At 34.3% G+C, this 12,756-nt stretch overlaps 3 protein-coding genes across 7 annotated transcripts; 2 read left to right on the top strand and 1 right to left on the bottom strand.

The window, feature by feature from the left end:
- Positions 1 to 1,131: 1,131 nt before the first annotated feature.
- LOC140988899 (BON1-associated protein 2-like) lies at positions 1,132 to 1,748 on the bottom strand. The gene has a single exon (XM_073457984.1). The coding sequence runs from the start codon at positions 1,724 to 1,726 to the stop codon at positions 1,229 to 1,231; it is 498 nt and encodes a 165-aa protein (XP_073314085.1). The 5' UTR covers positions 1,727 to 1,748; the 3' UTR covers positions 1,132 to 1,228.
- A 1,271-nt stretch (positions 1,749 to 3,019) lies between these two features.
- Positions 3,020 to 7,219, top strand: LOC140987704 (cell division protein FtsY homolog, chloroplastic). 3 transcript variants are annotated; one of them, XM_073456342.1, is made up of 12 exons: positions 3,020 to 3,416; positions 3,710 to 3,814; positions 3,914 to 3,987; positions 4,069 to 4,127; positions 4,765 to 4,802; positions 5,153 to 5,273; positions 5,362 to 5,430; positions 5,526 to 5,608; positions 5,715 to 5,783; positions 6,103 to 6,165; positions 6,522 to 6,639; positions 6,934 to 7,219. In XM_073456342.1, the coding sequence occupies exons 1-11, from the start codon at positions 3,102 to 3,104 to the stop codon at positions 6,633 to 6,635; spliced, it is 1,110 nt and encodes a 369-aa protein (XP_073312443.1). In that variant the 5' UTR covers positions 3,020 to 3,101; the 3' UTR covers positions 6,636 to 6,639; positions 6,934 to 7,219. The 3 variants fall into 3 exon arrangements, with proteins under 3 accessions (XP_073312443.1, XP_073312441.1, XP_073312442.1); XM_073456340.1 differs by having other exon boundaries at positions 6,879 to 7,219; XM_073456341.1 differs by having other exon boundaries at positions 6,522 to 6,648; positions 6,880 to 7,219.
- Positions 7,220 to 8,377: 1,158 nt separating this feature from the next.
- LOC140987256 (uncharacterized) lies at positions 8,378 to 12,037 on the top strand. Of its 3 annotated transcripts, none has more exons than XM_073455694.1 (7): positions 8,378 to 8,550; positions 8,863 to 9,242; positions 9,331 to 9,424; positions 10,008 to 10,129; positions 10,266 to 10,412; positions 11,458 to 11,556; positions 11,774 to 12,037. In XM_073455694.1, the coding sequence occupies exons 2-7, from the start codon at positions 8,928 to 8,930 to the stop codon at positions 11,840 to 11,842; spliced, it is 846 nt and encodes a 281-aa protein (XP_073311795.1). In that variant the 5' UTR covers positions 8,378 to 8,550; positions 8,863 to 8,927; the 3' UTR covers positions 11,843 to 12,037. The 3 variants fall into 3 exon arrangements, with proteins under 3 accessions (XP_073311795.1, XP_073311796.1, XP_073311794.1); XM_073455695.1 differs by having other exon boundaries at positions 8,850 to 9,242; XM_073455693.1 differs by having other exon boundaries at positions 8,379 to 8,550; positions 8,879 to 9,242.
- The last annotated feature ends 719 nt before the right edge of the window (positions 12,038 to 12,756 follow it).

The raw sequence follows: 12,756 nt of genomic DNA, 5'->3' as shown, positions 1-12,756 counted from the left end.
AAACGAGCTATTAATCATCTACTACAATACATCGACTCATATATGTTTCGTGACTACACTCAATATTGTCACTTGATGAACCTCATGAAGTCAGTAAACGAGTCAAAGCACATCACCAGTATATGTAGTTTCATTGTTGCATTAGCTCATAAGGTCTAATGATGTACAACATCACACATGTCAATCTCGAGCTCAAATGACATTTATCTTTTTTAGTTTGTTGAATCGATAATAATGCATTTATAATATATAGTAATTAAATATTTGTTTTCATGATAATCATCAAATGTACTATCTCATCTTTTATATAACTAATAAATTAAACAGTTAAAATCATGAAATATATATGAAGATAATTTATTTTCTAGTTGGTCGTTGACATTACAACTCCTCTAGTATAATTAATTTTCATTATTGTAAATATTTAATTATAAACTCGTGTTAATATAAAAAAATTCATTTATAGTTTTAGGGTGTTACAATTTTGATGGCCAAGATGAAGAAGAACATTTGGCTTTGACGACGGGGGCATGGGAGATGCAATTGATTCAATTAGGATAAACGGAACAGTCGAGAGTAGGGGCTTTTAGCTGCACAAAACAAAGAAAAATTTGGGATCACTTTGTATTATAAAGAACCCATGATTTTGTTAGAATTTGTAAATAATGAAAATCTCTTGTGCATATAAAACCGTGATAGAGAATCAACAGACTTTATAACCACCTGATAGAGAATCAACCCAACAAAAAATAAATCCTAGAATTAGATCAAAATTTATAATAACTACTGAAAGTTCTGGTAGAGTTTCGTTAGATTTGCGGCTAGATGCAAACCACATTTTCTTATTTGTGAGCATTATGGTTATGTAAATCTAAGAGAAAATTGAGGAAGTCGGTGAAAAATCCTCAATCAAAATATTTCTTTAGGTTCACTCCCTACCCACAAAATTGTGGTACTATGTCATACAAAATGTGGTACACTTCATGTGGAAATGTGGTATACTTCACGTGAAAATGTGGTACTAAAAAAGTACTCAGGGGCTTAACACAAAAAAAATCGACGGTTGGGGACTGAAGACCAATTTCTCGAAAAAAATTCGATACTTACGCATTTAATAAATAATAAAGTAACAAATAAATGTAATAATTATAGAAAACAATATGAACAAACAATAACGTAATCTCTCCTTTTCAAAAATAACGTGATCTATCACTCTTAAACTCACAACCTACCAATACGAAACAGGAATTCCAGTTACAATCCAGTTCGCCACCTTGTCATCCATCGGAGCCCTTATCCAGGGTCGCGAACAACTGGCTGCGTAGCCACTTTTTACGCCTCCCTTGACCTTCACCGACAGATTGATAATCCCATTCTTCTCCCCGTTGGCGTCTCTCAGCCTGTAACTCAAGAAACTCAAATAATTCTCCGGCAGAGATCCACCCGAGAAATCCATGACCGGGATATTCGCGGATCCTATGACCTTGCTGCCAGAATGCGCCTCCACCGCGATGAAACGGACATGCGATTGAAGCTCCATCTCCAGCTTCTGGTTCCACGAAGGGTAACTCCCGCCTTCCGAATCCACACCCGTTGATATGGGATTCCGTGGGTCGGATTTCACGACAACAAACGCGTTTTTCTTCACGGGTTTTCGTCGACTCTCGAGCAAACCTTCAGCGGATATGACGGTAACTTCAATGGCTTTTGACGTTCGTACTTCCATGTGGGTTCTTAAAATTAGCCTTTTGTGTTGATCTTCAAATCTGAATAATAAAGGAGTTTGGGTACTGCTTTATATAGATGTTCTGAAGAATCAAGGAATGCAACAGGAAAAGAGGGGGAAGATGGCGGCAGCGTAGATCGAAAGTTTGATTTTAATTTTAATAATTGTCAATGGACATTATTTTTTATATAAAATAATAATAATAAAGAGATATATTATTATATATCTGATCCTGCGTAAGAGATATGATTTAGAAATATTTTCCACCTTTTTCTTTTAGTTGCACAATATATTTATTATAATTAAATCTCGAATTTAAAAAATATTCTGAAATTTATAATATTGCTGTCAAATTAACTATAAATGATCCGACAATTATTTATATTTTAGATATTGGAGTAGTTGGAAACATATGACAAAAAAAACACAAAATTAAATGATCGCGAATGTTTCATGTATCATTCAAATTTGTAAGTCTTTTTTCCTAGTTTCTATGATTAGTCCATATTCATCCATTTCATCTAACAATGGACATTTCTTTCCGTGCAATCTAGATGGATTGTCTCCACGTTCTGAAAATTAAATGTCTAAATAGAATATGAATAATACCAAAGATACAATCAATATATCGTTACAGCGATATTTACAACCATTATATCGCGATATTTTACTGTTATATCGTGATGTTTTGTATTCAATGTATAGTGAGATTTTGACAAATTGAATTTTTGCATTGAATTTTTTGTGTTGTACAAATATGGATGTACATGTATCATCGCTCATAGAATATACATATTAATATTTTTTTTGAAAAAAATAAAAAGAAATATCTAAATGAATCCATTATGAACTTAGAAGAAATTATATATTTTCCAAATTAAACTATACAATATTTTGTCCAAACCCAAACAAAAAACTTAATAGACTTGAAATCCAAAGGTAAGCTATGTCGTGAAATTGGAAGGCAAAGTCTTTGCAAAACTCTTGCATTTATTTATTCGTAAGCAAGAGAAGAGAAGAGAAAGCGACGATGACTATATATATTTTATTCTACACGCACACAAACACATATTTTATATAAAATTCAAATCAACAACTAGATAAGGATATGAATGCAAATTGAGCTGCCCATCAAAGTAGCTCAGCTAATCGACGTCGTCTTGACTCTTGAGTTTGCAACACAACTTTATTTTTGTTTTTAATTTTACGTACTTGGCTTTTATTAAACAAATAAAAAATCAAAATTATTACTTTTAATTGAAAGATATTTTGTAAAAAAAGAGTGCAACTTATGCAATTCGACGACGTTTAAAGCTTTCTGGTAATTCTATCTGTCCGTTGCAGCTTCGCCCACACTTCATCACCGTCCCACAAAATGGCTTCACCGCTGCCTTCTCATCTTCTCCTACCCCCCAAACCGCCACTGCCATCTCCACTGAATTCCTCCTCCACACTCCTCCACGTCTCACCGGTCTGGACCCATACCCGTACCTCCCGGTTCAAATGTGCATCTGGGCAAACTGGGTTCTTCACAAAACTTGGGCGGTTGATCCAAGAGAAAGCTAAGAGTGACGTGGAGAAAATCTTCTCCGGGTTTTCCAAAACAAGGGATAATTTAGCTGTCATCGACGAGCTTTTGCTTTACTGGAATCTATCTGATACTGACCGGGTTCTGGATGAGTTGGAAGAGGTTCTATATTCCCAGATTCTGTTGTAATTTTGTTGCCAAATTATGCGTGAAGCTTCTTGCTTGGATTCGAATTTTTTATTTCTCGCTTTGACATTAGAGAATAATCTGTTTACCCGGGACTGTTCGCAGCTGATAATCACACCAACTATAATTCATCTGAATATGGAGTTTGGATACTCATTTTATTATTATTCGATTGATACTGGTTTAAAACTATTCATGATATGAATTTAAGTTACTGGGCTTGTATATTTTTGGATCAGTTTTATATTTCCTTTTCTATTTACTGTTAGGCATTGTTAGTGGCTGATTTTGGTCCAAGGATTACCATAAAGATCGTGGAGAGTTTGAGGGATGATATATACGCTGGCAAACTCAAATCTGGGAGCGAAATTAAAGTAATTATTTTCTGATGTTTATTTTATGTAATAGCTTTATATAGCAAGATTATGTTTTTATGCTTCAAGTATTATCTGAGTGTAAGTATTTAATTATAGGATTCTTTAAAGAGGAGTGTATTGAATTTGTTAACTGCAAAGGGACTTAAAACCGAGCTCAAGCTTGGTTTCAGGTCAGAACTGGTTCAATGAAACATTGTCTGTTGGCTTGTTTTGGGTTCCATGTGGGTGACTGACTAAATTTTGATTGCTAGAAAACCTGCTGTGATCATGGTGGTTGGTGTCAATGGAGGTGGGAAGACTACATCTCTCGGTAATCCTATCAAATTGATATTGAAATATTTTTTTTAAGTTTAACATCTTTGGGACATCAAGGATGATGGTTTTTTTGCTTGCTCCTGGAAAAAAAATTATTTGTATTTTTCATGTCCATGAATGAAGCGATTATAAACAGTACCTATATTCTATAATCTTCTTGTAAGTTGAATTGGTCTGTAAATTATGGTTCATTCTTCTTGGAAACAAAAAATATATCCGTAAAACAGAGTTGTTATTATTAAAAATAAAATTATAATGTATCTTTTGTGTGATTGGTATGATTTTATTTTGATTTAGAAAAATATAATTACATGAAATATTTCCTAAGACTTTTTCATTGTGTCATAATTGTATTAAGAGACACCACTCACCAGTAAGAATTTTTAATATTCTGCCATTGTGTGCTAGATATAGGACTTGCAATCAAATTAATTAAATACTATATTTTGTTGCATGCTATCTTCACTATATTTTTAACAATATTTAAAATCCAACAGATATTTGCATGCCAGAATAGTTTAAACAGAACGTCATTTCAATTATCGCTTTTCGTTATATTGGTTTTGAAGATTTCCTGGATTTATAGATTTTTAAAGTCATAAGACTGAAAAAATATTCCGTCCACTGTGCAGGAAAACTTGCCAACAGATTGAAGAAAGAAGGGATCAAGGTGAGATGTCTATCCGTCCTGTCCTTTCCTGTCTTGTTTTTGTTGGTTAAATTATTATTTCAAGATTAATCTTAATAAAACAAGGTTGAACTTTCATTTGGTTTAAGCCTTCAGAGAATGTAGTCCAGATGCTTTTATTTCACTTTTCGTTTTGTGTGGACCTCTGATCCGCTTTTTGTAATTAATGTAATATCGTTTCCTATCAAAAAAATTTCCTGCCTAATAAAACACAAATTCACTAACTCTCTTACTCCATGGAAATTAGACGTTTATTCTGTCATAAACATAACCCTAGCCTAAAATTAAATTGTTTCTCATTTCTATTTGGCATACTTTTAAAATTTTGCTAGGTGTTGTTGGCAGCTGGAGATACGTTTAGAGCAGCTGCAACTGATCAATTGGAGATATGGGCAGAAAGGACGGGTTGTGAGATTGTTGTTGCTGAAAAAGAAAATGCAAAGGCCTCGTCAGGTAGAATATATGGCTTTACTTGTTATATAAATGTTAAAAATGCTGCTAATGTTTCCTAACATGTGATTTTGAAGTTTTTCCCATGTAGTTCTTTCGCAAGCTGTAAAAAAAGGGAGAGAGCAAGGTTTTGATGTTGTTCTGTGCGACACATCTGGACGTAAGTTTGATACAGTCATGTTTTTGCTTTCTGTTCTACAATTTTGTTGCTAATTAACAATTTTTTCCTTATTTGCATTCTTATCATAATTACAGGTTTGCACACTAACTATAGCCTCATGGAAGAATTGGTAGCTTGCAAGAAAGCTGTTGGCAAAGTTGTCTCTGGCGCGCCTAATGTCAGTATTCTCGAATTTCTGCGGATTTTTATTGTATGGCTCGATACCTGATGGTGGCATGTTGAACTTTCGCCAATATTTATGTAAATTATTTCACAATTTACAGGAAATTCTGCAAGTATTGGATGGGACAACTGGCTTAAATATGCTTCCGCAAGCAAGAGAATTCAATGATGTAATGTATCCTATCCATGGTCGTCAACACTGTTTTAACATTCTATAATTTTAAATTACCCCCCTTACCCCCCAAAAAAAGAAATTTAAATAGTCGGGTATATTTACTCTAAAAGTACAAGTTTATTGAGATGGCACCCCTCGCCATGAGCTCCCCTGCATTCTTCATTATGCCTCGAACATTTTGAATAATTGCGCCTAAAATTTTCTAGTAATTATTTGATGTAATTTGAAATTATAGCTTATTAATAGAACCTTGGGGTTTTCTCATAGCAAATCCCGTCTTGGATTAAAGAGTTAGATTTGATACTCTGTTTCAGGTTGTTGGAGTGACGGGATTGATTTTGACCAAACTTGATGGTTCTGCGAGAGGCGGCTGTGTGGTATATTGAAATTTCCTATTCTTGTTCTTTATCTCTTTCTTATGGAAAATTGTATCTACTACCCTCTCCAACACATGAACCTCCAATCCAAAACTCAACATTTCATCTAACCTACCGAACTTAAAAAATGCCAAAGATCTGGTATAAAATGACTCCACGGTAACAAAATATGCCTAATTGTCTTTGTTACTTGTGGAAAGAAGATGTAATCATGAATTTTGGCCGAGGTTTTGCATAACTAACATGTTTTTAGGGTGCCATATGCAATTCTTCATTATTAGTATTATGGCGACCCCTAACTCTTTGTCCTTCAAATTTATGGGACACCATATCTTATATTCTAATTCTACTTGCAGGTTAGTGTAGTTGATGAGCTTGGCATTCCTGTGAAGTTTGTTGGTGTCGGCGAAAAATTAGATGATCTCCAACCCTTTGATCCAGAGGCGTTCGTTAATGCAATCTTTCCATGAAATGGTGAAGATCTATGTCTCCATATCTGTACACAACAACACGAGCATGCATTGCCCATAGCATTGTTCTTTGATCCAGTAACTGGGGGAACTATCCCCAAATTTTAAAAATATTCATATAAGATGCAAGTTTCTCAAAAGACCCGCCTAATTCTCCTCATCCTGTCTTACCCCATGTTTTGAACTTCAGAAGCTGCCCCTCTCTGCTTTGATCCTTGTTTTTATTATCTATGGTCTTCACAGCGTGGCAGGAATTGTTCCGATTTCTTATGCCTTATATGCTGGAACCGCATTGTAGTTATTTTTCGCTCTGCCAAAGGATGGATTATCTATATCAATTCATGAATGAGAGTTGGTTCCTTTCCTTGGGAAGGTGGATTTGATCTAACGCGAAGTGCGACTGGCCTCGACACGCGGATTTGCATGATTTTACATAAATGTAATAATTCAGGACACAACTTCGAAATAAACTCAAGAGCGTGTTATGGTCTGCTGTTTTCTCAAGAGTGTGTTATGGTCTCCTGTGATTGGTTTGAATGCATTTCCAGTAGCCTGAAATTATCCGGTACTGTATTTGATAGAAATGGTACCAATTGCTTAATGCTTCTGCTTCTGGAAAATCATTTTATAAGAATCATATATTTGAATCTAAAATATTCTGATTAGAATACATAAAATAGTAATGGGAATATATACACAAATGTTTAATAAATGAATTGAGTGGAAAGATAATATTATTTGTTAAAATAGAAGGGGGGAAAATAACACGGCTAGCTTATATAAGAAACAATAATATAAGACCAATGCCGCTATCATAGACGGAGATTCACTCGTGACAATGACTGTATATACTATATAGTGTTTGCAAGCTTTTGATGTAAATAATAGGACTACAATAATTACAACGATGGTCCAATTCAAATGAATTTTGATGCTTAAAAGACACGTCATCTTAAGATTTAAGGTGGGATGAAATTTAAAGACTAGTCAATTTCAGTTTCTCACGCAAATATAGATTTTTGAGTAATTCAGGCTAGTGATCAAACAAAGAAAAACATATAGGTCTCTTGTTATATATCATTCAAAATTCAATATTACCACAATCATAAGACTCTATACTCATCAAAAACCAGAAAAACTGATTCGAATTCATATAATCTTTGACAATTCTAAATAAATTACTGAATTTTGTTTGTTGAACCAAATGCTCCGACTCATTTTCATACAAAAATAAATGAATTTTATCACCTTCGTCTATGAAATGAGACCCCGTGTCAACTTACTCTCAAATTGATTTCTTTCAAGTTTGGTGGAAAAATTGAAAAACATATCTCTAATCAAATGAATGTTCAATAAAAGGAATGAAAATAGAATCAAAGTCATTTGTCATGAAAAAAGAGATTTTTTAAAATCTGGGTCGGGTATATGTTGGACAGGATATTGGGTCGGATTTCGTGAAACTCAACCCACACCAACTGACTCTCTGACCCAAAATATGACTTCACAAATTTGGCCCAATTTTTAATATTAAAAACGTTACTATGATGTCACAAATTGTCGAAAACATTAATTAGAGAAGAGTTATAAAATGTGGATCGAGCTTATATGTTCTATGTCAAGTATGGTGGAACCCGACCCACAAAACTCGACCCACATCGTTACAAAACCCGATCCACATAATTCAAAAGTCTAACTAGAATTTGAGTAACAATAAAAATTTCAATTATTAATATTAATGGAGGTTTTAGTCATACGGACAAAAGGGTAAAATACACTCACCATCTTCTTCTCGATTATATTAGAAAGGACTCCGATCACCCAATTTTCCCATCGAGAGAGGCTGTGAGGGATATGATTTTCGCTTGCAAGACCTTATCTTCCAGCGATATTCCGCCGGAAGAATTATAAAGTCAAGGTTAGAAGCTTTCAATTTCTTAAATTCATTTTGTTCATAGAAACCTGCATTGTATAATTTTAGTGCGTGGTAATTCTATATGTAAGCTTTATTTTGTCAACTTCGTTATGAGAGAAAAGCGGAATTTTCTTGTATGAGTAATTCTATTTTTTTGAGTTGACTGGTATATCTTTCCTCTTTTTAATTTTTCCTGCGTCGTCTTGGAAGATTAAGCAGCATGCTTGTTGGTCCTTGTGATTTGTGTCTGTATTTTGTATAAACATCTGCTATGCTTTTAACTACAATTATATTTTCCTAAGATTCTTGGGGAAGTGTTTAACCTTTGCAGTTGATGAATTGAATAAGCCTATCTGCAGGCTTTAGCTTGTGAAATACCGATGGGTCATGCCAAGAATTTGCCAAAAGTTGGTTCTGCGAAGGATTTATTGCTTCCGGATTCTGTGTCTGAGCTGGAAATTGATGAAGAAGTTGATACTCATTTGCAAGTTCTATACACGGCTTCATTTGAGGAACTTGCGTCAAAGAATGTTAATTATGATACGATAATATGGCTCTCAATATCCCTATTGCTAGTTATGGCCTGGGGTATCGGGATCATCATGTTGCTTTATCTGCCATTCAGAAGATATGTGCTTCAGAAAGATATTGGATCACGTAAACTCTATGTTATGTCAAAAGAAATTGTGTACAAGGTATTTAATCTTCTATTTGATCTCTCAGGTGTAGTGTAGTAATCCTTTTGCAAGAAATAATATCCTGATGTTTTTCTCACCTTATTAGGTCACAAGGCCTTCTTATATGCCGTTTTGGGGAGAAACAAAGATTGAGAAGCATATGCCTCTATCCATGGTGATTGATATCATAATTGAGCAAGGTATAACTCAAAACACTTGTCATTTTGCCTTAATTAAGGAAAGTGCTTGATTTTTCACAATGTCGTGGTTGGCTGCATAGGGATCATGCATATAACTCTGTTTTCATCGTATCCTTTTTTTATTGGATAAAGAAATCAGTCCAGTGTGGAGGTGGAAGTAAGTTCTCAGTTTTAGCCAAATTTATCTGGAATGTTCGATTCGTAATTTCTACAGCTACTCGCTTAAGTTGGTATGGTGTGGCATTATTGCAAACCCTAGAGCCCTTGTGAAAATTCTGGAGCTTCTGATCAGGAGCAATTTCTTGCTGTCCTTTTTATAGTTCATATCTGACGGGAAAATGATCCCACAAAGAATAGAACTAGACAACACGAAATGACATAGATAAAGGCTGATTTGAAGAAAGATTATTGGAAAGTGCTCTTGTTTATTGCTTTTTTGGTGGGGAAGTGTATGCTGTGAAAAACTCTGTAGACAAAATCTGAATCTTTTTAGCATTGAAAACAATTTAGTGCTTGAAACTAAAAGTAATAGATTGGTCTATTACCACAAATATGTATCCTTTTTAACATCGTCAATATTTAGGTTGCCTACAATCAATGTATGGATTGCATACATTTAGAGTTGAAAGTATTGCACATGGTAAAGCTGCACCTGTTGATGAATTACGGGTTCAAGGAGTTCATAACCCTAGACTTCTGAGGAAGGTATCTAAAACCCAACTTTTCTCTCGTATTCATGTTGAATTATGAAAATTATCAGTAATTTTTTTATAATATCGGTTTACTATTTTTCGGTATTATTCTGAGTTTGAAGGTGTAATCGTTAAATGATGATATGTAGGTTATTGTAACACAAGCTTCAAAGAGCATACGCGATATCAAAACCTGGAATTCTAACCTTCAAATTTCTGGAGGTGAAAGCATGTTTCGAATGGAATCTTTGACCTTGGGTCCAGCTGTACTGAATTCGCCATCTAAAGGATGGAAGGTAACTTATAAATTCTGTACTTTGTTAATGTGCATCACTTGGATGGTTGGTCAAGTTAATAAACTTTCCACATGATTCTCTTTTTCCTGTCAATGTTCCATCAAAACAAGAGGCCTATAGATTCCCCATGATACCCCATCGCGTATTTTTTTTAAAAAACACCAACCAACTGCATTCGTTCTTTTTCAAAATTTTTACAATACACATCATTTCAAATTTCAAATCAACTATTTAAAATATGACAATCTCGCAATCATTTTTTTGCCATACCTTTCTTTTTACGTATCATCGTACTACTTCACCTTTTCTCAAAAATCATAGCACATGTGTTTGTACTCATTATATCAACCTTCAATATTGATATAATTTTTAACACCTTTTCCAAAAATTTTGAGTTGGGTTTAGTGATCTAAAAAGTGGTAGGTAGTAGGCGAGCGATCGCCCGCCGCCTGCCGCCTAAACTGTTTTTTTCCCACTTAAATATATATTTTTTCTTGTTTATTTCTGTATTTCTTTAATAATTCATCTATATCGGATTCAGACTCAAAATCAATGACATCTTCTTCCTCTTTATACGATATAAATTGATTGAAAAATGTCAAACGATATTTTTTTAAAAAAAAAATAATAAAAATTTATTTATATCACATTAGGCGGCTGCCTTGGCGGTTTTTAAAAATCGACGCGGTGAGTGACCACTCAGCGCCTCGGCGGTGCATTTTAGAGCACTGGTTGGGTTAATACAAGAGTCCAACCTAATGCCATCTTATTGCTTTTTTTTCTTAAGTGTTTTTACTTAAGGCCATATTGCCGTATGCAGTTCAAATTGCAATTGATTTCATTATATTTTGAATAGAGAAGTCGTGATATCTTCATTTGTTTACCAGCATAACTTGGTATACTGGAGTGTTAATGATGATGGATAAAAATAGCCAGCCAGCCAGCCTGCCTGCCTGCATGCATGCTTATGGTTTCTCCAAACTATTGTCTCCAATTGGTTCATGTAACCTGTCTCCTTATAGAACTTGGGCTGATTTTTTTGCAGACAATGAATTCTCCTCATCATGTTTCAGTAGAAACACGAGGTGTAGCAACTTCAGATTTGATGCTTCACAAGCTGGAAGAAGTTAGCAAGTCAGTGAGGGTAAAGATCTCTCAGTTTCTCTTTATATCGCATGGCTCCTTCATAATTGAATTTTGTAGCTTCAATCAATATAATATCAAAGCGAGACAAGATTAAATCTTGTTTCAGAGGCTACAAAATTTTGTTCTTGAGTACCTCAATGGTGACATGTTCTTAATGGCCCTTGCTCATATGTGTACTCGTCTGATACATGTTTCTAAATTTGACTTGCTTTCAGAAACTCGAGTTTCTTGTTGAGAAAAACCAAGTCCAGCTGCCTAGCAGTTCATGCATTGAAAATGCGTAAGAAGTTCTCTCTTTCCTAGAATTGCACCTTTCGATTTATTAGATGTTTCATCTGGTAGCAGGAAGCAACTACATGCTTCATTGTGGTACATAAAGAGATTAGAATAGTTTCATTTTCTTCCATGAATTTTGATTCACTCGTTAAACTAGAATTTATGTTCTATCTGGAATGGCTCGTTATTGTATATACTCTTAATCTATTGCCTTGGCAACATTTCAAGAGTTGTTTGCTGGCTCCGGTGGGTAATGTATAATTAAATTTTATATGTATTTTTTTTAAATATAATATGATATCAACACTTTATAAAACTTCTATTTTTTAAATGATAATATAGATGATAAATATATATATTTGGATAAGATAACAAGATATGATACAAATACTTGTTAAAACTTGAGCTACCGTCGGAGAAAACAATGACGATAATCAATCATTGTCTTACGATCCATATACAGTGGTGCCTCAGGCTACTCCATGACATGTTTGACTAGTTTTAGATGTAACTACGTGACAGAAAATGTTCTTGCACTACGTAAAATTCACAAGCGGGACTATTTTGACTGCGTGGAAAAAAAAACCAACATTATTAAGCCATACACAATGCACAAGACGTGGGCACGCTTCTAGGTGACTTTTTTATTTCGAAAATTTTAGCCCCGCGCACCTTGTACTTTCTTTAAACTTCTATATGATCAAATATACCGTTCTACTTAAAAAAGGTATCAACCATTAATAATGTCATGCAACTGTCGTTTACGAAAATAAAATATCAACACGACGATAAACACAATCTTTAAGGTAATGATCCAATCTTAAAATTTCATTGACTAGATTAAATAAATAAAAATCTAAAATTTCTTGTGGAAACCGTTAAGGCTCGGATAAGTGCTCATCCTTAGCCCTAGTTTGTCGTT

Source organism: Primulina huaijiensis, chromosome 11 (genome assembly GCF_012295235.1).
Source record: "Primulina huaijiensis isolate GDHJ02 chromosome 11, ASM1229523v2, whole genome shotgun sequence".
NCBI classification, from domain to species: Eukaryota; Viridiplantae; Streptophyta; class Magnoliopsida; order Lamiales; family Gesneriaceae; genus Primulina; species Primulina huaijiensis.
This window is presented reverse-complemented; position numbering and strand designations above follow the sequence as displayed.